The following is a 27,959-nucleotide window of genomic DNA, read 5'->3' as shown; positions in this document are numbered from 1 at the left end:
CGGCATTTCACGTGGGGGACTGAAGACACAGCGATCCAGCTCCCACAAACACACCGAGGGGCTGCAGCAGTCGCTCTCTTTTTGCTTTTCTCTTGTTTTTCGTTTGTTCCTTTTTCTTTTTTTTTAACTGGCAAAATACACTTTTGGGACTGTCTACTCTGCAAATAGATACGGGATGGTCTGGCGAGGGGGGGGGGGCTGTTTGGCTCCTATTTCTACAGGCTGCCTTGGTGCAGCTCTAAAGTTTGGTGGATGCTCATGCAGGTTTTATTGCAGCTTGTGTGTGTGATTTTTTTTTTTTAAGTAGCCCAGCTTCAGTTTCAGGTAGCCCCGGAGGTGGATTTCTCTCCCCTCCCCACCCACTCCGGCCGCCGTCTCTCCGCCGCAGCGTGCCGGCCAGGCGGCTATTCGGTGGCCATCTGCTCGATGTGGTCGCTGAGCAGCTTGTATTGCTCTGCGGAGGAGAGAGAAAAGGGTGCTCGGAGAGTGCCGAAGCATCCCAGCCAGGCAGGCGGGCTCCGTCCCTGTGGGACCCCGCGAAGGGGGTGCGCGTCCCCCGGGCTCGCCCCTACCTTCATCCAAATTGCCGATGGTCGCCTGCTTCTTCAGGAAGTCGCTGCAGAGCTTCTTGTTCAGGCCGAACGCCAGCATGTTGTGAATGAAGGTGCTGAGGAAGGACAGAGATGCTCTCGGTGAGGGAAGGGCCAGGCTGCCCGTTCTTCCCCCCACCTTCCTCTTCCTCTCCGCAGCCCCTTGCACCGGGCTCTGGGATGGTGCTCGGCCGTGGGAGAGCGTGCTAGGTCCCTGCCGTGCCCGGATTTGCAACATCAGGGCCAGGAGCAGGGCAGAAGCATCAACCATCCTCTGCACCGTAAGGAGTGTCCCCAGCGGGGGAACATCTGTAAGGTGTCCCACCCACAGCTGGTGAGGACACACCGCGGAGCCCAGCTGCAGGAGGGACGGTCCCCGCACGCTGCTCACCCCAGCTGCCCGAAGGTGATGTTCTCGTTGAAGCGGAGGCTGTCGTCACGCTCCTCCTGCGTCATGTGGCACCACTTCTCCCTGCAAGGCACAAGCCCGTCTGGCTCCGCTGTCACCCTGGGACACCCCAGCCTGCACATCCCCCCTCCCCGGGCCACGCTGCCGGAGGACAGCAGGGCACCGAGAGCCAGCACGCGCGGCGCTGGATGAGCTCGTACACCCGCATCCATCCGCAGATCTCTCGCCCTGGGGTAAAGCGAGAGACACCCCAGGAATAAAGGTCGCCTTTGACCTTGGTTCTCTCCTGAAGGCCTGACGAAGAGCTAGGAAATAGCACCGGCCTCTCCAGCACAGAGCTCGCGTCTCACCTTCGGTGCCATCGCTTCGGCAAGGGGGATGAGCGAGGAAGCAGCTCTTGGGGATGGCTCTGCTGAAGCCCCCCGTGCTGGGGAGGGGTACCAGGAGGGTACCAGGCACCTCTGCCCCGGCTGCAGCAGGGCTCCAGCTCCCTGAACCCCGAGCGAGCTGCTCCCCAGACATACCTCCCCCACTCCGACAGCGCGGGGGGCTCCCGCACCCCTCCCCACGGCCCCACTCGGGGGCTGAATTGCCAAAATCACAGCGCTGCTCTGAGGATGCCCCGGCTCCGCTCCGGCTCCCCGGCAAATGCAACTGCGGCATTGCCTTAAAGGAAGGGAGGTTTAAGCTCTAGATGTTTGCAGCCAAGTGGAGGCAGTGCAGGGGTCCCCATCCAGGTGTCCCACCTGGGGCTCTTTGGGAATAAAGCCTGTGTCACGGCCATGTCACTGGCGCAACGCTCAGGGGGTGGCGGGGGGGCTCGGTGCATGCACGCCGGGGAAACTACAGCTCCAGGGTAAAGCCAGCCCTCTCCCGAGGAGAAGTCAGATGAGGTTACAGCCAAGGATAAGAGGAGGAAAAGCAAGGAAAACCGGGGATAGGTAGAAGAAAACCAGCTCTGCGGAGGAGAAGGAAGAGGAGAACGCCAGGAGCGGACCGCACGCTTGCAGCTCGCGCTAGCTCACCGGCACGCCAAGCAGGGTGGGATGAGCTGTGAAATGAGGGATGAGGGTGGAAACGGCGGCTGGGAAGAAGGGTGTCTCACAGCAAATTCCGTGAGGTTAGCTCAGCCCCAGAGCACGTCTGTGTTGCTGAAACTGGAAAAGGATGAGCGCTCAGGCTGAGCCCACGAAGGGGAGCCTGTTCTCACTCAGGTCAGCCCAGCCCGGGGCGTGCGAAAGCTGAGCTGAGCCTTCGGAGCCTTCGGTCTCCAGGGGTGAGCTGCTTATATTTATACAGCTCTGGAAACTTATACGATACGTTTAAAGGGATTTTAAAAACAAAAAAAAAAAAAGAAAAAAGAAAAAAAACCACAATGGTGTAATTTGTCCCAGGTAAAGCTTATGATAGCAAATACAAGCCACATCCAAATCTGGAGCCTGAAGAGAAAGAAGAATCAAATTAAGGGGCTTTGAAATCTGGAAGCAAAACTTCACAGATCTCACTGGCCCACTTGGAGAAGAAGCATGCTTGTAACTACTTTTTTCCTGCTTTTTTATGTTTTTGAGGGAGGAAGGAGGAAGAAAAAAAATTATCAAAGTGCCCAAGAAAAATTTGTCATGCTTCTGGCTTGTTATTCAGGGGTGACAAGCCTGGGAAGGGGGAAAGCCCATGTGTGGCTCTACCCAAACCCTTTGATCTTTATACCGGCACGGTGGGGCAGGCGCAAGGGTGCATAACCCCAGGGGCTGTGCTAACACCTTGCCCGTATTTCAGGGTACCCAGGAACGCCTCGCCACGGCTGGGAGCTGGGGAGAACTGCGCCGGTGAGACGTGAATTTGGCCGCCCGGCATCGCTCGTCTTTCAGCAGCGGCGTTTCACCCCGCACAGCTGACCTGAGCAATGCTCTATCCGAGCAATATTTAAGTTATTCAGTTGCCGGCGCATGCTTTAGCCACGCGGAAGATTTACTACCAAGCTTCAGAGAGCCCTCATCCTCTTGCTAATGCCATCACTTCAAGTGGTTTGCTCCAAGATTGAATATCCCACGCTCCAGCAAGACAGCAATGACTCTGCCCGCTCCCCAATCCCAGCTTAGAGCACGGATGGATGCGGCTGCTTTGAGCTTTGCAACCCAGAGGACACGCTCGCGATCACGACATGCAGCCTCAGTTGCGTTTTTCTTTTTATCTAGGGATGGCAGCACAAGAGTGCATTAAAAAAAAATAATAGAAGGACCAGCTTTTCCAGCTGGCAAAGGATTCCTGGCACGTCTACGTGGCAGCAGAAGCCGGGAGCAAGCGGGAAGGACAGGAGAGGGGGATGCTTTCTCCACAAAGAGACTCAGTTCATGTCCAAAACCTGCCCGGGGAACCGTTCCCGGCACAAGCCCTTGGCTTCCCCAGCAGCTGGGCACCCGATTCCCACGGTAAAATATCACAGCTTGAAACCGCTCGGGTTTCTTTTTAAAAAGCCACGTTAAAGAGGAACCAATCTAAACCTCTCTGACCCTTTGGAGAGGGTGATGCACATGAAGTCAAACCTCTGCCGGCCGTTCCTCCCCAGTGGAGAAGGACCTTTCAGAGCCCCCCTGAAATGCATTACCCCCCTCCCCAGGGCAGGATTTGGACCTGAACTGAGCGTCGGCCTCTGGACACTACTGCACCGAAGTACGGGGACAGACACACCTCTTCTCCTCTTCCTCCCCAGCGTTCCCTCTGGAGCGGCAGCAGAAACAGGGCCGACAAAAGTGGTGCGTGAAAGATCATGCAAGATAGAGGGATGGAGGGGACAGGAGAGAAGAAGAGACGGAAGAACGTTGTTAGAAGCAGAGAGAGGAAAGAGAAAAAGAGGAGTTTAGTTCTGGTTCCTTCCCCCCTGTCCCCGGCCCTCCCCACTGGGAGGAGAAAAAAAACCTCCCTGGCTCTTGCTGCAGCCCCGGGAGGACGCAGCCCCGCCATCCCAGCGATGCCCTGGCCACCCCACAGAGATGGGCACCATCACAAACCAGTCACCACGGACCCTGCAGACGCCTGCCATGGTCAAGCACCATCCCTGGGGTTTCAAACCCAGCCCGTGGGATGCCAGCCCTCGCCAACCAGCTCTTCCTGCTAGGGATTTTAATCCTCAGTCCAGCAAGCACCATCCCAGTTCACCCAGTGGCTTCCATAATCCTCTCCAGAGGACTGAGCGGGGGGGTCACCACCATCTTCCAACCTCCCCTGAGATATTTGGCGTATTCCAGGCTGCAGCTCCTGAAGCTCTTTCGTTAGCCGGGCTCGTTTCTGCAGCGGAGGCAGACTCAGCCATCAGATTAATTGAGAAAGGCACTCGGAGCAGAGAGCAGCTGCCTGTGGCGTACGTCCTTGTGAGACATTTGCTACTGCTAATTTGGGGCTTAATCAAAGCAAATGCAGTTATGGTTACATTACTGTTCGATAGGTTCTTTCAGTGGCTTGCTTGGAAAAAAAGAAAAGCAATAAAGGAGAAAGCAGAGATTGACCGATGCGCTGAGGCTGGCAGAGCATCCCATGGTGTGAACCAGGGCTGCCACGGCTTCGCTCAGGTTTTGGGGGGATGCAGGAGGGCCGGCTGCTTCAAGAAGTGCCATCACTGCTCAGAAAAGGGGCTGTTCAAATGCCCTGAGCTCAACAGCTCTCACCGCGCGAGCTCAAAGCCTCAAAGCGCTGCACAGACACGTGGCAAGACGGTCCGGCTTCGGAGGGATGAAACTGCAGCCGAGAGAGGAGTGAATGGCTCGAGCCCTCGCGACAGGTCCAGGGTGGAGCAAGAGATGGGCACGAGCCTGGCGAGCGCCTCACTCTCCCTTGCACCCCGTGGGGTCCCCATGCCCGGGCACCCAGACGTTCCCTGCACATAGCCACCCTCTGAAACGAGCGGCCCCTTCCCTTTGCAGCGTTTATCCCGATCCTCCCAGCCCTCGGGGCCGACCACACCGCCATCTCCAGCTCTCCTCCTTGCTGGCTGCCCTGGCCGGTCCCCACGCCGCACTGGCTGCACTTCCACAGCCCTCCTGGGGACAGCCGGGACCCAGCGCATCCCCTCCCCGCCCGCTGCACCTCCCCAAAGAGCTGCACCAAGCATCTTTTCCCAGATCTGCTTGCAAACTAAGCACCGACACCCTGAACCCTGGCCGGGTCTTCTGGGCACACCTCTAGGGCTTTGTTCTGGCAAAACCGATGCAAAACGAGCAAGGAAACCTCCGTGCTCCCAAATCCCTACGGGGATGCAGATCTCACCACCCCACAGCCCAGTGGCCAGTCCGGGGTGGAAAGCAGAGGGTTTCCCCGTGGTCAGCAATGCTTAGGGCCATTGGGAGCAGAGGGGAACGCCGGGGGGCTGGAGGGGACACGGCGTCTCCTTCTCCCGTGGGGACATGTCCTACCTGGTGGTGGGGGACCGCTTCCTGCGCTCGCAGTGCACGGCATCAAAGAAGGCGGCGTTCCAAAACCGCAGGTTGTGCCTGCAGGGAGGGAGGGGAGATGTTGGGGATGGCCACCCCCCATCTTCCCCAGCCTGTCCCCAAGTCCTCCCGGGGTCAAGCTCAGCTGCTTCCCGGGGGGCCAGGAGATGATTCAGGGAGGGGGCTAAGCAAGTCTGGCAGATTTGGCCCGGCTTTGGACCAGCTCCTTGTGTGTCTGCAAACACACCCTCACTAACACAAGGGGTGTGCAAAAGCCATGGTCACCTCTTTTAGGGACAGCAGCAGCCTAAAAGCACTCATGAAAGTCTGGGGAATGTGTGGGCAAGAAGGACAAATCCCCTCCCCGGGGAGGCCAATGCCGGGCAGGAGCCAGCTCGCCCCAGGCAGGCTTTACCAGATGGGCTGCTGCTTGAGGTGCATGTACAGGTAGATCTTCTCTCCTTTCTTCACCTCCTCTGGGCTCTGCACGGAAACTGTGGGGACACACAATTACATGCCGAGGTCTGGATGACTCCCACCTTGCCACCCATGCACAAACTTTGTGCCCCCCCTGCCAGCTTGGTGTTCAAGCAGCCGCGATGGCAAAGGTTTGCAAACCAAATACTCATCCCCAACACATCCACAGCAATGTGAAGAGGAGCTTTGGCTGCCCTTTGTGGGCAGGTATCAGCTCTGATCAAGGAATGGATGTCCCAGGAGGATGCTCGAGGGACTGGACCACTGGTTCGGTAGCACACACAGCTACCAGGGGTACAGCTGGAACAGCGTTAAAGGTCAGAGGTGGTGGATGGCCAAACCTCTACAACCTGGTGCACTGAGGACAAGATGGCACAAGATGTTCTTGCAGAACAGGAGCTGTGATTGGTCCAAATCAAGGAGCTGTGATGGCTCCTTTGGAGCACTTCTCTAGGAGCTCAGAGGAGACAGCACCGGTCCTTCCTGCCCTTCTCCCCACCCCACACCTCTGGCAAGGTTGGGCACTTTGTACCACTTCCAACCCTCTCTCCTTTCCCAGGGATGCCTTGACCATGCCTACTTCAGCAACGCTGGCTCCACTCACCTGTCTTCTTCAGCGCCTCCTTTGGTTTGTCCTCACCTTCGCTGTGGCACAGAAATCAGTGTCAGCTCCCGAGAAGCCTGTCCCCCTGACAGCCCAAGCGGCAAAACCCTGTTCCCCTTGGCAAGGGGGGCACCTTCATTTGAAAGACCCCCTGCTCCCATGTCACAGTCCCTGGGACCAGAAAGGTGGCTAAGAGACTGTCAGACCCAGCTCAGAGATCATCTACGTGCAGAAGACCACAAAGCAGCAGCACCATCTCCCGGAACCACATATCTCCATGGCCAAGGGGCAAGGGACTCCCAGACCATGAAATGCCCCATGACCAAAGTATGAAGCATGGGACCAGGCTAGAGACCACCTTCCCATAGCCATGATAACCCCTGGCTCATGGTGGCCCTACACCCAGGAGGTTTCTGGCTTGGTCACCTTACGAGCGCAAGCCTCAGCCCACCCTGCCCACCCAACGGAGTGATACCCACTCGCTCTTTTTCGTGGTAGGACCCTTCAGTTTGGTCTCCAGGCCCCCAAAGAAGCCCTTGACGTTCTCTGTCTTGGCCGATGTGTTTTTCAGCAGCCGTTCTGCAATGTCCTTCTTCTCCGCCAGCCAGCTGTTTGCCGACTTCAGGTACGAGTCGATGCTGCCCATGGGCTTCTCCTTGGCCTCCAAGGGCAGTGTGTGGGTCTTGCCTGTGGGAAATGTGTCAGGAGCTCAGTTGGCCCAATGGTGCTGGGTGCTGCCAGGTCTTGCAGGACCTGCTCCAAGCTGCAAGAGGCACCATGGGGACCAGGAGCCAGACGGACACAGCCTGGACCCCATCCTATCCCATCCCAATTCCTGTAGGTCTTTATCCTCCCCCCATTTTGCATAGAAAATCCAGCTCCCCATGGAGGAGTGACCACCAGACACCTAGCAAGGAGCCAAGGTGCTTCTGGGCTGAGGGTTTCACATCACATCCCCAGGGTTGGGGAACATCTCGGGATCACCACATACAAACATTCCTGGCTAGAAGCAATGACAAACCAGCATCAGCGTGAGGAACCACCCCAGTGAGGGTCCCCAGCAGGTTTGCACAGCTTTTGAGCCATGGAGGCTCTTTTCTTCTGAATATCGGAGTCAGCCAGAGTAAGCTTGGGTACCCATCCATCACCCTTCCCATGCACAGGGCACACTTCACCACCGGTCTCCAGCACAAGCAAAGCCTGAGGGTGCAGGCGCCTCTTACCCACGTAGTAGTAGGTGAAACACATGGTCATGAGGTTCTTGGCAGGGCTGAAGTCATCCATCTGGTGACACCTGACACAGAGAGAGGATTCGGTGAAGACACTCAGTGATGGTAACTGAAGCAGCCTCGTGGTTGCTGCCCTTCCTCGAGCCTTGGCTCTGATCTCAGGGGCTTTTGGTGGTTGCAACGAAGCCCTCACCCCCCCACCCCCCAACTTACTCAAACAGCACGAGGGCGAACGACTGCATCAGGCGGTAGAAGGTCTGCTCCGAGACGCACTTGGAGTTGCAGCGCTGCAGGCACAAAGCCCGGGGTTTAGCACAGCCCTGTGGGGCAGCTGCCCGCCGCAAGCAGCAAGAACAACCTCAGCCCCTCCCCGGGACCCCCCCGCCGCAGGGAGGTGGGCAGAGAGCACAGGCAGTCGGGCCTTCCTCTTGGAGACAGAGGTTTGCCTCTCTGAATTGTTTTTCCAGGAAATAAGATGTTTCTGAGTGCTGACGGGATTTCATTTTAAATATAACAGATGACTTCTCGCCCATATGGCAGCAAGCAGGTATTTCGCTGCCTCGAGATGCGTTTATTCACTTCTGTATTTATTCACTTCTGTATCTCCCCGTACCAAAGTTCCTTCCTTTCCCCGAGTTCCTGCCCTCCGAAAATATTGCTTTGGGCCATCGCTAACTTCCCCTGCCCTGAGCCTCCTGCTTAGGCTGCTCCAAACCCTGGTACAGGATTTCCGCCCCTTCGCCCATCTCTCCCCTTACCTGCGCGCTTACGTATCTCGCAAACCACTCCCTGCCCTTCCCGTTCTCGCCGCTGCAGAGCTCACCAAACCTGGCCTTCTCTTCTTGGTCCAAATCCTCTCTGAAATGGAGAAAAAAGAAAAAACCCCACCATTAAAGTTGAGGATGTGGCCAGCATCCCCCAGCCAGCCAGCACGGCTCAGCTCCCCCACATCACCCCTCTCAGCAGCGGCATCCAGGTGCTGTGATGCTGGGAGGAAGGCAGAGGAAGAGGGGAAGGAGAACATCCATTTTGTCGTCCTCCAGCTCACACTGCTCTTTTGTTCCTCCCTGGCGAGGGGGAAACTAAAGGCAGAGGGAGACGGGAAGAGCCAAGGACAGCCTAAGCAGAAACTGAGCTCCAGAGACAGGCGCTCTGCCCCAGAGCAAAACCAGCCCCGGTTGCTGCTCATCACACTCAGTTTGCTCAATCCTGCTCGACACGGCGAGCCGCGGCGTTACGGAGACCACAGCGATGGGAGCTGGGGGGGATGCAGGGCTGGGGCGGGGAAGCCGGGGGCTGCTGTGGGGCCCCGGGGTACGTGCGAGCTGCTGATAATTGTACAAACAGCAGCAGAGATGCCGGGGAGGGGTGAGACCCCTCTCCCTCTCTGGAGCTGGAGACCCCTGCCATGGGAAAGGGGAGAAAGAAGAAGGGAGGGAAGTTGGGGGTGAAAGATGAGCTGGAATGTGCCCAGGAGAGGGGTGCAAGCCAGAGCCCGCATCCCCCCCTCAGCTCCACTGCCATGTTATGGCGGGGAGCAACAAGCTGCGTTAGCCAAGCACAGGGAGGGACACAAACCGGTGCTCCCGGCGTGGGAAAGCAGCCAGATCCCATCCCGCAGGACATCCCCTGGCAGCAGACTCGGCGGCAGTGGCTGGCCCTTGCTCGCTTACCCTCCGGTGAAGATCTTCTCCACGTAGTGCCGCATGAACTCCCGGCGCTCGGCCGTCACCTCGTCCCGGGCCGACTCGGTGCTCTGGCTGGAGGACAAGGACTCGTTGGAGGAGGAGCGGTGGTAGCCACCCCAGTGCCTGGGAGAGTCTCCCATATCGTTCTCGCTGTCCGCCGACTCGGTGGCATCGCTCTCGTCCCCGGCCATGTCCTCCGTGTCCCCCAGGTGCCCGTTGCCGCCGGGGGCAGGGGGAGGAGAGGGCTCCGAGGGGATGCAGGTGGGTGTTTCGGCATCAAAGTCAATGAGGTTCCCTACGGGCACATCCAGGGGGGCCTCCATGGCTCTCCTGGGAGAGGACGTGGTGGTGTCAGGGGGACTTGGTCCTTGTCCTTTCACCCCTTACTGGAGCGTTGAGGCCATGGCCAGCAAGGTGCCTGGGAGGATGGGCTGGCTAAGGCAGGCAGGTCCTTCTGCGGGCGGCCGGGTTACCGCAGGACATCTGAAAGACAGGGGAAGGACAAGACTGAGGAGAACATCCCTGGGAATGGCCACTATGGACCTTGAAAGAGGAGACCACAGGTCACCACCTACGGTGTCCCCAGGACGCCCATCAGCAGCAGGGAGGGACAGGACACGGGCGCACGGGGCAGGCAGAGCTGGCTGCTCTCCATCAGCCACGTGAATAAGCAAAACCATGCAGTGCTCGTGTGCTTTCTTCACCCTTCAAGTGGGTTTTTTGTCCTTTAGGCCAGAAAAGAGACAATTTGAGCCCAAGCTCCATATGCCACATTTGGGATGTGACATCTCACAGCCTGACGGGCAAAACTGAGCCGGCGTGAGCCAGGAGCTGGCAAACACACTGGTGATTTTCCAAGACAGCCCCAGAGAAGCATCCTCCTCTCCCCTTCCCTCCTCTCTGCTCGTGGATCTGCCTGACCCCCTTTGGAAATGGGGCCATCTCCGGGCTGGAGCATCCCAGTGTTAAACATGCACTGACTTGCTTAAAATGGGAATGGAAAGGGGATGCTGAACGCAACAGAAACCATAATGGGATGTGGATGTAGCGCTCTGGGCTGCAATTAATTCATTAGTTTTGGCATCCAACCCAGATTGCAAAAGCCCTGCAAAGCAGGTACGGCAGCCACCGGCAGCTCTGCTCTCTGCAGACGGGGAGCACTGGCCGGCGATGGACCGCGATGCTCCGGCACACGCACATCCCGGGCAATACTGCAGCAGCTGCTGTGCAGCAACAGGGGCAAAGAAGGGGCTGCCCTGAAGCCGCCCCTTCCTCACTGAGTCACTCGAGTCCTCGGCGAGTGCATTTCTGCCCCGGGAGGCGATGCCTTCTGAGGATCGAGGCCGGTATGAGCAGCCCCGCTGCAGCAGCTGGGCACGGGGCCAGCGCAGGGCAAGGCAGCGCAGGAGCAGGGACAGCAGCACGGGTAAAACAGTGACATCCCCAGGGCAGCACAACGGCAGCCACAGCCCCACTGCCTTCGAGGGAACTGATCCCAGGACACAGGCAACCGCTCCCAGAGTGGAAAAAACCCCCCCAGATTTCTTGCAGCTCAAAGATTAGCATGCCCCAAAGGATGAATGTTCAGTTCATCAGACAAGAAGGAGTTCAAAACGAAACCAAATCTGAAGTGTTTCACCATGCAGAGCACACTGTCCCGGCTCAGGGGCTGGAAAAATAACCCACCGGCTGCAGGAGGAGCAGCTCTCCCAGCAGTGCCCTCCTCCTCCCCAGGGCCCCTTTGGGTCAGTGGGGTGCTGGGGGTGCTGGGACCCACAGGACAGAGAGGGAGGCACAACCCTGCACCCTCCCTGAGCACCAGACAGCTCATCACCCTGGCTGCGAAAGCCGGGTCCCCAGCAGGGACACAGCAGGGACCGAAAGGCAAATCATCCGGGGTGGCAGCAAGTCGTGCACCCAACACCGAGAGGTCACCTCCCCCTCCACCGGCACCCCACTCTCCCACCCTCCCACGCGCCGAACCCTGCTCTCCCCCCACACGCACCCAAACCTGGGTCCCCGGGGGAGCTGGAAGGACGCTGCTGCAGCCAGAGCATCGCCGAGAGCGTCGGCCGTTGGGAGGAGAGGAGCAGCGGAGAGGCTGCGGCACAGGAGGGACTGGCGGCATGCCCGCGGGGAGCCAGCCAGCTGCAGTCCGGCTCATCCGCCCCCAGGCAGCGTGACCCCCTCCGACCAGCTCCTCCAGCTGCAGGGACCACGCTGTGCTTCATCCATCCGCCCCCGGCCCTTCCTGCCCCCAAGGCAGCTGCAAAGTCCCTTTTTTGCAGGGATGGAGCGGGGACCTCCTCCGCCAGCCCCTCCAGCACCTGCAGGTTTGGGCTCAGAGCTGCCTCCTACAATGCTGGCAGGGCAAGCTCCTTTCCAACCATCCCAGGCTGTATTTTAACAGGAGGCAGGCCAGGATGCACACAATGGACCTTCACACAGCTGTGCTTTGCAGCACGTGCCTTCCTCCCTAAGCTGGACCTTGCTTTTCCCGCCTTCACCTCGTTCGGGACCATGCCTGGAAGCAGAAGGTGGCAGATTTGCAAGCTGAGCTGTCAGAGCTTTTTGAGAATACTTTCTCAGTTCTACACTTAATGGAAGGGAATGGGTGGGGATAACAAATCCACCTGCCCAGATAACAGCCACTGCATGGATGTGACACCCAACAACGTCCTGTGCAAAAGACTTTGTGCAGGTAACCCATGAGCTGGGCGTTCCTTGGCATGTGACAACCCCAGATGTCCCCTTTCACATGCAGCCTGTAAGGAAACTTCAGAAATTCCTCTACCAGCTGGGCATCCTTCTAAGTATCCATCCGAATCACAATTGCTCCCACTAAGCGATTCGGGGAGAGCGTTTCCGCACTGGTACTTTGCAAACAGGGGGAGCACGGTCCATCCCAGAGCCGCTGATCAGCCCCTTCCCGTGCACAGCCTGCCCGTGGGCTGCCACCCACCCTGCGCGCAGCCCAGCAGAGAGCTTTGCAGAAGCTGCCCCGAGCAACAAGCTGCTTAGGAGCAAGACATTGCCAAGATTAGGGAGTTCCAGATCTAGAAAACAAACATAAATGAAGATTCATTGCTCAGCCATCAGCTCTGGCTCTGGGCAGGTCTGTCCTGCCCCAGAAACCCAGCGCCAGCACCCCAGCAGCACAGGGAGGAGACAGCCACATCCAGAACATGTTTCTCCAGGCATCACCAGAAAGAAAACAGGACTGTGCTGGGGCAACAGCGGTCCCTGGCTCTGCTTCAGGCCATGCCTGGGCCCAGGAGGGACAGAGAGGCATCCCCAAGCTCTCTGCCAGATGTGGACAGCAGGCAGCAGGCAGATGGCATCGCTGCCCGACCAGCTTCTGCCCATCCCCGTCCCCTCCAGGCAGCAGATCAGGGGCTGCTCTGCACACAGCAGTTTGCAGGAGCTCGCACACGGCTCTCGGCACACTCCGCTGCCCGAACAACTGCTCTAAAACACGTTGACCCGTGTTTTCCCGGCACCCCTCGTGCCCTTCTCCATGTGCACACGTGCCGTGACCCTCTGGGAGACAGGACCTGGGGTGCAGGCTGAGCGAGACCCCGGGACTCACAGTGGGTATACGGAGCATCGCAGGGTCAGCAGAAACCTGGCCAGGGCTGCAGGCAGCGTTAGTAAGTGCATTCTGCTCGTGAAGACCAGACCGGCCAGCTCACGATAAAGCCCTGCCCTTGAACGAAGGCCACAAAAGGCGTTTCAAGGTGCTGGCAGCTGCTGTGGGTGCCCAGGCATCTCTGCAGCCTCCGAGGTTGTTGGTTCTCAGCACAGAGCCCAGAAGAGCTTCAAAAACACAACAAGCCTCGAGCTCAGCCCCATACCCACTCCGCACCCCAGCCGTTGCTGCAGTGGAACAAATCCAGGAGAGGAATAGCCAAAATACAAACCAAGAGCCCCAGCTCCCGCAGCCTGAGCACATCCACACGTGGAGCCGAGCCCGGCTGCGCATCCCACCACCACTCAGGCATTGCCCGGGGGACCCCGCTCCTGGCTTGCTGCTGCTGGGTCCAGTTTGAGAGTGAACAAGGGCTCTGGAATAAAAACGGACTTTTTGGCTGCTGGGGAGCCTTACTACAGTGTCACGAGCTTCAGCATCTTTCAGGTCCTGCAATTCTTGGGCTGCCTTTAACCACGAAGTTCAGCCAGCCAGCCAAGGTAGCACAGAGCTGACTATGGTCTTTCTTGCAAGCGAGCATCTTCCAGCACATCTGTATTCCCCATGGGCAGCTGGCGTACAACAGCTGGACACACCACGGCAGGAATATCAGCAACCCCAAAAGAGTTGGCTGGAGCCACGCACTGGCAGACAGACAGGGAGCTCTGCGAGCCGCCTCTCTTCTGTAGGTTTCATCAGAGGATATTCGGGTGGCAGGAGACATCCCGAGGCAGGGATCTCAATTTTAAATGGTTAAAAGCTCATGGCTTCTCCTGGCCTAGGTTGTTTTCCTCTCATCTCTCCCTGCCCGGCGAGCAGCCATTTACCCACCAGCCAGCCACGTTTGTCACCACAACCTCCCAGCATCCTGCAAACACCACGGGAAACCTGCGATGCCCGAAAGTTTGGAAAAGGCCTGTTTTTACTAAAAAGAAATGCTGGGATAGATCTGAAGGGTGCACCTATAGATGCACATACATATGCAAGCAGCTTTCATCCATGATTTGCTTTTGGATCCAGCATTTCTGGCCCATCGCAACCAGGGAGCTGCCCAGTTTTGCTGCTTCCTTCACCTGCATCAACCCCTGTGACACCTCAGCTACCTAAGAACGGGGCAAAACCTGCTGACCCCCTGCCCAGCACATGGGCACTGCGAGAACGGTGGGCGGCGTGGGACCCACCATGCCCGGGTACCCAGGGGTAACGATGCTGCCGGCATCGGGAGATGAATAAAACCGAGTTGGTTTGTGCAGCTCTGGGCCCTGGGGCTGCTGGTGGGTCAGTGCCCCGAGGAATTAGGCAAGGAGGGATGGGAGATGTCGTGTGGCTCTGCCCTGAGACAGGCGTGTGCAAGCCCAGAAGGCACCCACGGGGTGTTTAAACACGGTGCTGGGAGAGGAAGGGAGGAGTGAGGAGCTGGGGATGAGGGTGGACCTTTTTTCTGCCCTATTTCAGAGGAAATTTCCCCACCCTGGTCCCAACACATCCTTCCCAGGGGAGAGGACCACCCAGTCTAGGTTTGCAGTTGACTTCCTTCTCTTCACAAAGCCTGGGGAAATGACACACAGAGGCAAAATAAAATTACCCCCAAAGCCCCACCGAGTGATGCTGAACTGGCAGCCATGGGACCAAGACCGGAGAACAACAGTGATAAAGGACACAGCTCAGCCCAGCTTCGAGCACAGCCTTCGGGGACCCTCCGTGCCCACGTGCCGGGGCAGATCCACCACCACTGCCAACGCGGGTGCAAGCAATGCACCGAGGACGTGATGCTCTCCCCCAGGCAAGAACCTTCACTCCACCCCAGGGACTGTTATTACGCTGCGAGATGAGTGGCCTGGCCACTGGTAAACCCCAAATCCCCCCTTGCACCACAGACCCCGTCATCCCACCCAAACCCAGTGGCTCTGTCACCATGCCAGCAGCCTGTGTTCCCACGCCACGGGGTGTCCTCGTACACCCTGCCAGGCGAGCCTGCTTTTTCCAGGGATCTCAGGATGGGATGCTTTCTCCCAGCACCCCTAAAACCCGCATGGAGTTTCCCCTTGGGGCTTTGGACAGGTGTGCTGGGTGCTGAGGTTGGGTATGCTGCAGGACCTCAGCAATTCACGCCTAGGAAGCAGGATCCAACCCCAGTTTGCTGTGATGAAAGTCCCAGCGGGGAACAGGATTCAGACAGACCGTGGCCCAGGTCTCCTCGCTCCCCGGCCACGGGGCTTGGCCCCCGGTGTGCCCCTGCCTGCCCTGTCCCCAGAGCTGGATGACAAACTCGGCTAATCCTCATTATCAGCTCAAGCCGTGGGTGGCATCCTGCATAATGACGGGGCTTCAAACCCACACTCGCATCTGCGTCCTACATGGAGACGGTGCTCCAGCCTGGGGCCGTCAGGGACGGTTAAAAACTGTAATTAAAATGAAGAAACCTCTGGCTGTCTTCTCATAGCTACAAAAGTACATCCCTCCCACCCCTCTGCTCCCTGGGTGCAAACACACAGTGCAAGGGCTCCGCCAGCCCCTGGGGACACACGGCCCGTTTGCATCCCCCACTAGAGATGCTGCTCCGGGGAAGGGGAAAAGACACGATTAAATATTTTTGCAGGATTTGGCTTGGCAGCCCAGAGGGGATGGGCTCTGCTCCTTCTGCCGCCACACACCGCCACAGCCACGAGCTCTGCCAAGATCTCCGGCAGCGCATCCGTGCCGTACCAAGGGCTGCGTTCGGCCCCGCTGCTGCGCAGAGCGGGAGGAACCGTGCAAGCGGTGAGAAAGATGCTCCCGCGGCACACGGGCAGCATCCTGTCCTGGCCACGGCAGGGCTTGGTCTTGCTCTGCAGCAGAGGTGGTTTAAACATGTCTCACGTCTCCATTTCCCAGGCGTGTCAGGGGACGTGGCCTTCTAACCTGCGGGAAGGGGGACGGTGCATTGCTACCTCCTCCCTCCGAATGTCTTGCTTCCCCGGAGAGGACGCAGCCCCGATGCGGAGGGGGACACGGGGAGTCATTGCTGCTGGAGGAACAGGGCACGGTGCCGTTTCTCAGTGCTGGCACTTTTCCACGCTGCACTCCACCACGGAGATCCACGCTTGTCTCATCCGTCCTGTGCACAGCACACACGCGAGCGCATCCAGATCCCCGCAAGCACCCAGGCTTGCATCGCCCACCGTGCAGCCGGACCGGCGCGGGGGGGGTCCGACACGGGCACGTCGCTCGCACCGTGGCCGCTGCAGCAGCTCCGGTGCTTCCCAGAGAGACCATGCAGCCGCCTGCCACCATTGCAGCCGCGGATTCATCCCGGCAAAGCACCTCCGCACCGGTGAGAAGCGCTGCGGCGGGCGCTGAGCCAGCAAAGGCACCGTGGCTCTGCAAAGGCACCGTGGGCAAAGCTTTGTTTCTGCCAAGGAAAACTCCCTGTGCCGTAAAGGAACGGCCTGTTTCCTCATGGGGAACTGGTCGGGCTCGTTCCCCGGTGTCTCTCCCACGGTTCCAACAACCCAGCAGTGGGGTCACGGCTGAGGGACAGACCCGTTGAGTGCCGGGTCCCTCAAAGCACCCTAAATCCAGGGGACCCCTCTTCCCCAAAGTGCCCCACGAAGATTTAAACACACCAACCTCCTTACTTCAACAAGCCCCGGGACTTAGGGAAGCTGAAACTCCCCCACACTGAGTTTGCTCGTCCCCGCTGCAGATCTGCTCCGCTCCCGGCGCTGGCAGCGAGGACTCGGGCCCCGTTCTATCAGGGCTTACGCTGTGCCCTCGCCAAGGCACAGCCGAGCTACCCCGACTCCAGACACTGCCCAGCCACTCCGCAGGCGGAGAAGTTTTACAGCCTCTGCAACATAATAAAAATAATTCCCCGAATACCAGGCAGGCCATGAACTGAGACCCGCGCTCAGCTGTGCTCGCGCAGGCAGAACAGAGACTGCACACACTCGGTGCATGCCAGAATCAGCACCCAGCGCTGCACCAAAACAGGGAAAGCCGGCGAGCGGCGTGACGGAGAGCCTGCAGCCGGGTCCCATCCCCCGGCAGCTCCTGCTGCAGGATTTTTGGCAGGTGATGTGAACACCGTTGGTTCCCTGGCTCTCCTCCCCAGCCGCGGCTCTTCTCCTGGGCCCGGCGTCGCTCTGCGGGGGGCTCCGCTGCCTGCTGGGTCGGGCAGGCGCAGGCAGGACCCTTCCCCTTCTCAAAGCCAGCGTTAACCCACGCGGGTCGCTTTACAAAGCCGGCTCGCTCAGCTTTAATAACGGAGCTGTTTCAAGACAGTCTGAAGCCCAGCAAGCTCCCAACGTGCCCCCGGCTTTGCAACGAGCCCTTTCTTCCTGCTGCCATCAGACACCAGATGGCAGCTCCCCGTTCGCCTGGACTTTAGAAGAGAATTAAATGTCTCTTGAATAGACCTGCGCCGCGTTAAGACCGGCTTTTGTGCCGAGCAGCGGCTTCTCCTTTATCGTTCGCCAGCAGCACAGCTTTCACCCCCCCGCCGCCACGCACACGCGTCCCCGGGGAGCCCTGAAACGGAGCTATTTATTCCACAATTCCCATTTTCACCCGGCAAAATTTCACCTAAGGATCCCCGGGGGCTGGGCTGTATTTTGGAAATGAGCTCCCCAAAAGGCACGGGAGGGTTTCCCCTGCCCCAAACACACTCAGCCCCCCCCGCTCCCCCCCCCCCCCCAATCCCACGGGAGATGCTGCCTCCAGCCTGCACTGCTGGGCTCACGGGTAAAGACGCAGCCGGTACGGCAGCGCGGCTGAAGCCTTTTGCTGACGGAGCCCAGGACCCCCCATGGTGCCTGGGGACCCTCCGTCCTACCCAGGGAGGATGAACGCATCCGGCCCACGGGCTGAATTTAAAGAGAGGTCGGTGCTCTCCTCGGCCACAAGAAAGCGGGTTATCCCCTCCCAGCATGAGATGGGCAAAGAGGATGGATTAAACCTTGGCGGGGGGGGGGAACCGTGCTGCCATGCCGAGGCCTGTCCTTGTGCGGGGTCACGGCGGGGCTGGGGTCCCAGGGCGGCTGCCCTCCTTCCCTCCCTCCCTCCCTCCCCTCGCTTTTACCTGCACCCAGCAGCCTCGGTGCACCTTCGTTCGCCGGTGGGTCAGCGGCATCCGGCGCGGCCGGGTCCAGCGTGCCTGGCACGCCGGGGAGCAGCCGAGGAGGGCGACGCGGGGACGATGCGATCCCTCCCTCCGGAGCTCAGGCGCATCGTGTCCCCCCCGGGTGCCCACGCAGGCACACACGGCTGCGCGCAGAGCCCGGCTGGCTGCCGCGCCGGCTCGGAGGAAGGGGAAGGAAAAAAGCTCATTGTGTAATTTCACCACGGTTTTTCACGGCCGGCCGAGCGCGGATGTCTCCCGAGAGCTGTGCCGGCCCCTTTCCTGTGGCACAAGGCGAGCGTACAGCCCCTGCGAGAGCACTTGCCTTGCGGCAGGATTTCCATGCCGAGCTCATCACCCCCCCCCGCCAAACAGCCTGTCCGAGCCCCTGCGCACGCAGACATCCAAAGTATTAAGCAAAACTATGTGGGGTCCCCATCAAAGGAGAGTTCTCCAGCCCTTTCCATCACCTTTAGCTGGTTTTTAAGCCTCCCCATCATCCTGACCCCTGAGGATTGTGAGTTACCTGCTCTGCTCCTCCCCAGATGAGCCACTCCGGGGGAAAAAAATACCAATTGAGATTAGAGGGAGAAAAGTCCCAGCGGGGAGGAGAAACTGGGTGAGAGCAGCTGGTGCAGCATGCAGCGGGACAAGGGCAGCGCTCGGGGGAATTGCTTGGTCAGAGGGCAGTGACGATGGAGTCCAGCTTCTCCCCTGGTACCATTGGAGAAAAAGCTCCAGGGGTTTTGTGGCGAGAGATGGGAGAGAAGGAAAGAGCGAGACCTCTGGGAGGGATGTCCCAGAGGGGGTGTTACATGCCCAGGTGGCTATTTTGGGGTGCTTTGGGAGTCTCTGATACAAAGAGAACCAACCACATAGAGGAGGCCACCAACCCCTCCACCTCCGCCCCTGCCAGCCTCTGCCGGGGCATGTCGGCCCTCCCCAAAGGACCCTGTCACTCGGCCAGCCACTGCCCGCATTAACCCAATGGGCTCACTCCAAAGGGGAGGTGTTTGGGGGGAGCAACAGCCCCCCCAGCTCTGCAGCACCGCTCAGGCAGTGGCACGCACCCCGTGACAGCAAGGGGAGGCTGGAACCCCCCCCTGTGCCAGCGTGGCATCCCCGGTCCTGCTTATCCTCCCTGCCCCAGCATCACCCCAGCCCAGAGCAGAGCCCCTTTCCGTACTCCTGTATCAGAGCATCCCCCCACGGGCATGGAGCCATCCCAGTATGTCCCAGCAGCAACAGCCAGTCCTGCTCTGCTATCCACTGGGAGGAAAAAAAAAAAGGCTTGGCTCTAACATCAGCATCCTCCCCCACCAGGAGATGCCGCGAGGGATGGCCCACGAGCAGCAAATAGGGAAATATTGCTGGGACCGGTGCTGAGGGGATGCAGCATCCCCAACACAGCCTGGCCAAACCCCGATTCTGCCGCACAAAGGCACCCTTGGAAGAGAGTCAAAAGCCTCCGCGTGGCTTTTCGGTCCTTTCAAGCCACACAGGAGCAAAAGAGAGATGGGTGAGTCACTCCTGCCACGGAGCATCCTCGTCAGGAGAGCTCCCCTGGTGTCAATTAGTGCAAAACTGCTCAACGCCCCGTCCGTCCCCACGCGGAGGGGATGCTGCCTGCCCCCCGCACACATCAGCGGCGGCCCACAGAGGAAATAATGCGTTTGTGACACAAAGTTTGAGCTCAGCAGAAATCCAAGAGCATTACTAATTGACTGTCTGCTGAGGGTGATTATTATAATTAAGCCAGACTTCAGAAATTGCAAGTGACATGTAAAAACACATCCCAGATCCCCAATTTTTATATAACATGATAGCAAGGGTTTTACTGCCTTCCCCTTGCCAGCTCTTGCTGGTTGGGTTTTTACGTGGACGCCTGATCTTTAAAGCACGACTTGCAGGTCGTGGTTTTTATCTGTTGCTTCCACTGTTGACCTTGGGTTTGCACCAGAGCACGGGAGACGGAAACCCCGGAGATGTGCCGGCATGCACGCTGCTGGCGCGGAACCAAACCCAGCCTCCGGTTCCAGGATGGGAGACGGGCAGTTTTGTGCCTGCTCCACCTGCTTTGGTAACTCACAGCCCTCCCCAGGAATGATTCACCGGAAGGAGGAAAGGAGAGGCCCCGGGGCTGCTCGCCAGGGCACCGCGAGAGCATCCGCCCCGTGACTGTGCCGCGGCACACCGGCCGAGGACCGGGACCATCTCCACCAAGGTTCAGGTTGGGTTATTAACATAGACGAGATGTTCGAGACTTTCCAAGCAGCTTGTGGAAACCTCTCCATGGTGGTGCCCCCCAAAAACACCCTCCTGGGAGAATGACCCCTCTTTCCAGCCGAGAACCATCTCCCACCGCTTGCAGTCGCATCCACCTCCCAGCGCCCACCTCCCTCCTGGGTGTGTTTGTAGGGACCCCGTGGGCACCCACGGACCCACCGGCACCGGGGCCCCAGCTGCAGCTTTGGAGAGGTGCCTCTGCCCCCGGGCTGACGCGGATATTCATCACTCCATTCCCATTTTTGCAGACAAAGGCTTTGGGGGTGGCTGTGTCTGTCGCAGACGCTAAGTGGCCTATTTTCCTTCCCCGATCACAACACGGCACGACTCCAGCAGTAGGCAGGCGCCGGAGACGGCCAAGCTCACATCTGCCACGGCCGGTTCTCCAGCACCAGGAGGGAGGCAGAGAGGAGGAATCGGTGCTGAGCAGAGGGTGACATCCCCACCTACTCGGCCCGCTACAAGGGGAAACGCCTCTTTTGTGGAAGTTACTAAAGTATTGGGCAATTTTTTACTTCATGCCCTCAAGCAAAAAGCAGCCCGGGAGAGCGGGGCTGGGTACGAGGCACAGGGGAAGGCGTCGACGGCTCCGGAAAGCAGAAAGGGTTTCAAAGAGAGAAGGATGTGATGCAAAATCACGCTGTAAGGAATGGGAGAAGAGCAAGGGCAGGGAGAAATGAGATAAAAATCTCTGCTAAAAGCCCCGAAGCCCAGGTCCTGCATGGAAACACCCCGGGGCCAGGCTGACCTAAAAGAGGGGCAGCTCCTCTGCGGCGGCTGGAGGTGTCCGCGGGCTCCTGCCCACGAGCACACCCAAAGCACAGGAAAAGCACGTGGAGTGGGACAGGGGCGACAAGACACGTCAACACCACAGAGTCACTCGCACAATAAGAAATTAATTTGCATTAAAAAGACCCGTAACAGTATGAAACCATCCCAGCCCCAAAAGGATACTCACCCTCTACAACCTCATGGGCTAAGGGATGTGGTTCAGACTCACAAGAGAAGGAAGATGCCGGGTTCCCGGTGTATACCTTGCCGTGTCCTCCCATGCCCAGACCACCGTCCCATGGCCGCCCCACACCGTCTCCCCTGTGCCCAGCCCCGGCTGCTCACTGAGCCCGTCAAACCCAACACCCCAACGTGAACGCACAACTCGACAGCGCATTACACCACCACATATGGTTGTGACACAGCTGCTAAAAACCTAAATAAGCTGCTCTTCCCGACTGGCCCTCTGCAAATCCTTCCTAATCCAATCTGGTTTATGGCATTAAGTTGGACCCTCCAGTAGTGAACACCCCTATTTGCACAACGGCTGGGAAAATCCTCTCGTTTCCTTATTCCTGGTCACCAGAGCTTCCTTCTCCTCACTTATGAAAGTATTTAAGGACGGGGATCTACCTGCACTCCCAGCTTCACACCCCGCTGGCACATCCCATGTGTGGCACATCACCGGTCCAGGCGTGGGAAACCTCCCTCTGCTCCAAGTGTCACGGAGCCAACCGCAGCCGAACGCAGCCGGGCACTGCCGAGCAGCTTCTCCTTTGCCGGGTGTTTATGTGGTTTAAAACACAGGGGGTTTCTCCACCTTAGCCAGACACGGCGGAAGAGCTAGCGGGGACGAGCCCTGCGCTGACCTCCAGCTTGGCCCAGTAAATCACAGCTGGGATCCAGGTTACGAAACGAGCCCCAAAACACAGCGATTCGGTACGTTATTCACGCAGAGCTTAAGATGTCGGAGCACACGCTCCCCACCGCGGCTCGGTTCAGGTGATGCTCTGCCCTTCCCGGGGCCACCCCACGGCTGGATCCCGCATCGGGGGAACACGACCGCGCTGCCAGCTGCCGCTTACATCTCCGCTGAGCAAAGCGGAGCTTGCCAGGGGCTGTCAAAGACACACTCCTCCTTGATGCTAACTTCTTTAGGGAGGAAAACCCTCCCTGTGTCTCCCCGGGGTCCTCTCGGTTAGCAAACATCTGCCATAGCACGTGCATTAGAAGAGCTCAGCAAGGGAGGCAGGCGTCAGCAAGTTAGGACGAAGGTGTTATAATTACCCTCAGCCTCCCTGTAATCTGCAGAGCGCCGAAAAGTTATGCCATGGAAGAGGAAAGCAGCCGAACCTATTTATATTGCCTTCCCGGGGAGACGCAGATGGCCGGGCTGACACGAGCTCAAGCAGCAGGAGCGGGGCTCCTCTCCCTGTGCTTTCCCTGCAAATACGCCCAAATCGCATTCGGCTCCATCAAACACTTAATACAGAAATAGCCGGGGCCCGCGAGGGAGTTGCATACACACCATTGCTGGCTGCATGGCGAGGCGCCCGGGGAAGAGCTCCTGCTGCACCTCCAACTGAAATAATTCCCCAGATCGCTGCTCTTCGTCCTCTCCCCTCCCGGTAAACCAGCCCACGGTAGCACGGCAAACCACGCAGGGAGTGCCGGCAGCAGTGGAGCTGGGGGAAATGAAAGAGGGTTTGATCCCTCCCGCCCACGTGAGGCAGCCGGGACAGGCGAGGAGCAAATGCAGGACTGCCGGGAGTGCAAAGGTTGCATCAGTGAGCGACAGCTCAGCTTTCTGCTCCGGCAGCGGGGACCTGAACAGCATCGCCGGGCAGGTCCCGACACGGCAGAAGGGGCCTCGGCGTGGCAGGACACCCCTCTGCTTGTGCAAACCGCTGAGTTTCCCGGGAAAGGCGGTGTGGGCAGCCCGGCACTGCAGCTCGATTCTGGGCAAAACCCAGCGGTACCTCCACCAGCCTCTTCCAACCGTGCTGCTTGCTGACACCCCCGTGCTCGCCCAGCTCTCATGTTTTATGTCCCCTCTCTCCCTTTTCTATCCCAGCTGCTAGGAAGGGTGACAAGCCACGGTTCAGTATCACCTCCAAACGTGCTGTCTTACCCAGGGAGAGAGGAGCCCGTGGCAGCGCCGTGGTCCCTGGGGCGTTCGGACATGAGCAGCTCAGGACGAGCGCAGCGGATGCTCGGGGGATGCTGGCAGCCGCAGCACCAAAGGGAAGGTCACCAGCAAGATGGTGCAGAGGACTCGAGCCCAGCACCACAGATGCTAAGGGCACGTCACGCTGGCAGAGGACCGAATGCTATTTTTCTGCTTTTATTTCCAAATCCTGACAAAGACAGACGTGGATTCCCAAGCAGGCCACCTCACCCATCCCCTCCTGAGGACCCCGCTTGGGTGTAGCGTCCCAGCAGACCTCCCTGCTCTCCCACTCATCTTTCCCAAGGGTCGGCTGATTTAACTTTAACATCACCAGCATCCTCTGCAGTCCTCGATGTGCAGCCTGGCACGTCGGGCATCACCATCAACCTTCCCGATCAGCAGCACGCAGTACCAGCAGCGAGCGGGCAGGGACAGGGAGGGTGAAAAACCCGTTGCATTTCCAGACAGGAAATTGCTCCGTCCCCAGGGAACCCTGTCCCTAATTGTTTTGCATTAAAAGCTTCCAAATTCATGAGGACGATAACCAAGAAGAAGAGAAAAGCAATTAAATTAACTCCAGGGGCCATGAAAGGCAGCTTTGCCTTGTGGTCCTGCAGCCCTCCGCGATGCGGTGTGCTTCTGCCGGTGGGATGGGAAGGGAAGGGAAGGAAGGGGAAGGGAACAGAAGGGGAAGGGGAAGAGGAAGAGGAAGGGGAAGGGAAGCCATCCAACCGGTACCAGTCACCCCCAGGTGCCTATTTCTTAACGCGCACCAAATCTATGCAAACCAAACTCGTTTTGCACACACCCACCAAAGCTGCTTCCCCGGCAAAATCCATCACGCTCTCTTGAAGTGCTTTGTGCGATAGAATTTCCTTTCCAGTTACAACAGCCAGCAGTGACTCGCGGCTCTCTGTTTGTGTAAAGCTCTATCACATGCCGGATAACAGCCCAACAAGGAATTTATAAATATCGTCTTTTGAGGCAGTAATTGTCACTCCCGCCATCTGTTAAAATGGAGAGAGCTAGGCAGCAGCGCGGCGGAGGTAAAAATACAGGGGAAAGCTTTGCAGCGGTGCCGTGGACAAGCTCCGAGGGGAGCGGGGGAGATGCCGTGATTTGGGATCTCATGGGAGCTGCGCTTCGATCCTTGGCCATTGATCCTAGGGCTCATCCTCCTCACAGTCCAAAAAAATGCCCGATTTCCAAACTACACCAAATTTGCCAACTTTTGCCGTTCCACACCTCGTCCTTGCTGCGTGGGGTGCAGGCCAGCACCCAATATTTTCTCCCAGCAGACTCCAGCGGCTTTGCCAGGAGGGATCAGTGTGCCGCCGGCAGACGCCCACCCTCCAGCAGCCCCGAGGGGCTGCTCCAGCCCCAGCACGCTCCCCGGGGAGCCCCTCAGCACCAATTTGTACCTTCAACCCGCGGGCACCGGCTCCCCGGGGCTGCTCCTTCCAGCGGGCGAGAAGCGTCTGGCAGAAGGCGATGCTCGGTCCCGGCGGGGATGCAGCCTGGTGTTACAGGGACAGTTTAGCAAGCATTTACCGGTGCACAATGATTAATTAAAGCTACAACTGTCAAAATAAAAGGCAGACAAGGCGAACCGGTGCCGCACCCAGTGCTTTTCCCTCTCCCCGGGTACCGCCCCGCTGCCGACGTGCCCCGAGAGCCACGATGGGAGCTCCGGAAGGGGCTGCGTGCCGAAATGCCGCCGAGGCGGGACTGGAAAGACCTGTTGCTGCTCACACTGCCGGAGCCACGAGGGCACGGGGCCGGGAGGAGAGGTGTGGCGGAGGCGAGCGAAGCCGTCACCGACAGCCCTGCGCTTGGCAAAGGGTCGGAGCAGCGTCAGCAGCCGGCGGCGGAGGCGGCTGGATGCATCCCGCAGCCCGGAGCGTGAGCCCAAACCCGTGCAACCCCCCTGCGAGGCTGCGCCCGCAAAGGGAATACACCCGTTTCATTCTGCCCTTGCAAAAGGCTGGGTCTGCGGGTCCCTGACCCGTGGCCAGGACCCCCAAGTGTTCGAGGAGTAGCCCCCCATCCCAAATCCAGAGTCGATGGGATGTCCCAAGGCAGCCACTCCGGTGCCCCGGTCCCCATCTCCCGCTGCTCCTCCTGCGGCACAAAGTGCCTGCAAACCAGTTCAGCCGGGGAGGGGGGGGGAAAAAAGGCAGCTTTATCTCTCCCTGACATTTAATAACCTTTATTGTCCTCCGAGCAGCAGTTTCCCATCTCAGGAGCTGGCAACATGGCCGATCTTCCTCCAGGCTGGAAACGCTTTAAAGCCCGCGGGCTGCCCCATCTCCCCACCCTCCACCGGCGATGAGAAACCCCGAAAGGTTCAAAAGGCACAAACCAGAAGGAAACACTGTGGGAAGTGAGAGCCCCAGGTGCCAGGGCTGGGCTGGCTCCTCCGGAGCTTGCTGCAAACCCCGCGTCCCCACAGCATCCTGCGGCTCCTGGCTTCAACCCACGGCATTTCCCGGGCTGCTCCGGTTATTTTTTCAGCACTGAGCTCATACAAAAGGCGCCGGGACCGCGGCAGAGCATCCGACCCATTGGATGCGGTAGTTGTTAGCCAAGGGGGAGAGCTGCTGACAACTCGCAGGAGGCAAAAGGAGAAATTAATGGTGCTGCAATTCCCACTGCCTCTGTCATTAGGAAAAGAAAATGCATTTGAGCATCCGCACTCGAACGCACAATGCAATTTGTTTCAAGTTGAATATCATCCTCCTTCCCGGAGATGGGCTGAAGCTGGGAAGAGCCTCTGGTTTTATCGGCTGTGCTTCAGGGCAGATGCAAGGCCAAGGAGGGGATTTGTGGAGAGTTTTATAAAGGGAAAAGCTCATTGAAACCTGCACGGTGTCGGTGTTGCAAGAGGCAACTGGCCACTAAACTGTTATAGGCATTATCACCCGGAGCTGCTTGCTAATAAAATAGCTAAAATTAGCTCAACATTTAACATAAGTCTTTTATGGAGATTGTCAGTAAGGTTTTCTCCCACCCACCAAACCCTGCACCACTAAAACTACCGTGCTCCTGCGCAAACCTGTGGCATCACCTCCTCTGAAAGCAGGAGTTTTGAGGCAGGAGAGGGATGGGAGAATCCCAGTTTTATATGGGATTTAATCCCCTCCTCGAGCCCCAGGCTTTGCACAAGGAGGTTGGGATTTTCCCCAGCCCGGTTCATGGCGTTTCCTCCTCGGGATTCTTGTTTGCACAGGCGGCTGCGAATGTTTCCTCCTCCCGGTGCCACGAAACAGCTGCTCTCAGCCCTCGAAGCAGCTCCGCGGGGAGCAGCCCGGCCGGGCATCAGCACCCACGACTCCCCAAACCCACAAAAACGCCCCTAAATAAGGCACCGGATCTGCTCAGCCCATCCCCCAAAAAAGCCGCAGAACTCCCTTGGACTTTCTGCTTCTGGTTTTTAATCCGAAAGCACGGCCGGGCCGTCACCCGTGTCATGGTACGTAACTCAAGTCAGGTCTTCAGGTGCTGCCGGAATAGAGAAATAATAAAATACAGACCTGGTGGTCCCACGGCAGCAAAATCGCTGGGCTTTTTCTCCAGGGCTGGAACAAGGAAGAGATAAAACACGCTTGCTCCAGAGCACAAGCAAACAACAGCTTATCACCACGTTAGCAGCCTCAAGGCTATTGCACGGCTTCAGGAAAAGTATTATTCCTCTCCGCTCGTGGTAAAGTTTCTATTTTTGGCCCCTCCGTCACGCTGAGCCGCTGCCTTCACCCGCACCGGGCTGGGAAACCAGCCAGCCCCAGAGCCCCCAGGGATCCCTGCAAAGCCCATTTCCTCCACGGCTGCCAAACTTACCAGCAAATGGCTTAACTTTCGGTAAAATGGAGATAGGTTTTGTTAAAGCTGCAGATTCCTTGCAGTTGGTCTTGGTTTAGTTTTTTTGTTTGGTTGGTTGGGTTTTTTTCCCCTTGAAATGGCTTATTGCCTAGGAGATCTCCCCAGCGGAGACCCAACACATCAGCCCGCAGCAGGTACCGCCACCGACAGCCCAAATTTGCAGAGGGAGTTAAACCAGGGTGGCTGGAATGTATCCGCCTGCGGATGCCGAAAGGGCATCGGCCGGGGGGGATGCCGTGAGCCTGGGCTGGCTGCGGCACGGACGCTGCTGTGCCCTCGGCGTGCTGCTCGGGACAGCGGGCACCACTTCGGGGATGGTTAGGTGCCGGTCCAGCCAGGGCTACCAGAGGGCTTGGGGCTGGCGTTTGGCATCCCAGGGGATGCTCACCCAAGGGCAGCTGCAGAAGGGCAGAGCCAGACTTTGTGCTGGACTTCCCAACGACACTTCGGGGGGGGTTCAGGATGGAAAATGGTGAATTCTCTGTCCTCGGGGGGACAGAAAAAGCCGCAGCTGATCTGACCCGGTGCCGGTGACAGCCCAGCATGGTGGGCGAGAGACCGCCAGGTCCTTCTGCCAACACATCTGTGACGCTCTCCTTCCCGCACCGCGTTTTCCTTGGCCAGAGAGAACAGATACATTCATTTT

The 27,959-nt window shown here is 58.5% G+C and overlaps 1 protein-coding gene across 4 annotated transcripts; it reads right to left on the bottom strand.

Moving 5' to 3' along the window:
* Nucleotides 1-110: 110 nt before the first annotated feature.
* On the bottom strand, nucleotides 111-27,103 carry KIAA0513 (KIAA0513 ortholog). Of its 4 annotated transcripts, XM_075765476.1 has the most exons (13): nucleotides 18,169-18,379; nucleotides 9,407-9,904; nucleotides 8,492-8,591; nucleotides 7,947-8,020; nucleotides 7,728-7,798; nucleotides 6,984-7,191; nucleotides 6,505-6,545; nucleotides 5,839-5,917; nucleotides 5,406-5,483; nucleotides 3,688-3,717; nucleotides 982-1,062; nucleotides 573-667; nucleotides 111-454 (listed from the first exon to the last, which is right to left on the bottom strand). In XM_075765476.1, exons 2-13 carry the CDS (start codon nucleotides 9,742-9,744, stop codon nucleotides 405-407), a joined length of 1,245 nt encoding a protein of 414 aa, XP_075621591.1. In that variant the 5' UTR covers nucleotides 9,745-9,904; nucleotides 18,169-18,379; the 3' UTR covers nucleotides 111-404. The 4 variants fall into 4 exon arrangements, with proteins under 4 accessions (XP_075621591.1, XP_075621593.1, XP_075621592.1 ...); XM_075765478.1 differs by lacking the exons at nucleotides 3,688-3,717; nucleotides 18,169-18,379 and adding an exon at nucleotides 26,968-27,103; XM_075765477.1 differs by lacking the exon at nucleotides 3,688-3,717 and having other exon boundaries at nucleotides 18,169-18,410.
* Between the last annotated feature and the right edge of the window lie 856 nt (nucleotides 27,104-27,959).

The sequence above is a fragment of the Balearica regulorum genome, chromosome 13 (assembly GCF_011004875.1).
Source record: "Balearica regulorum gibbericeps isolate bBalReg1 chromosome 13, bBalReg1.pri, whole genome shotgun sequence".
Taxonomy (NCBI): Eukaryota; Metazoa; Chordata; class Aves; order Gruiformes; family Gruidae; genus Balearica; species Balearica regulorum.
The sequence above is the reverse complement of the archived record's forward strand: the minus strand, read 5'-3'. Positions and strand labels throughout refer to the sequence as shown.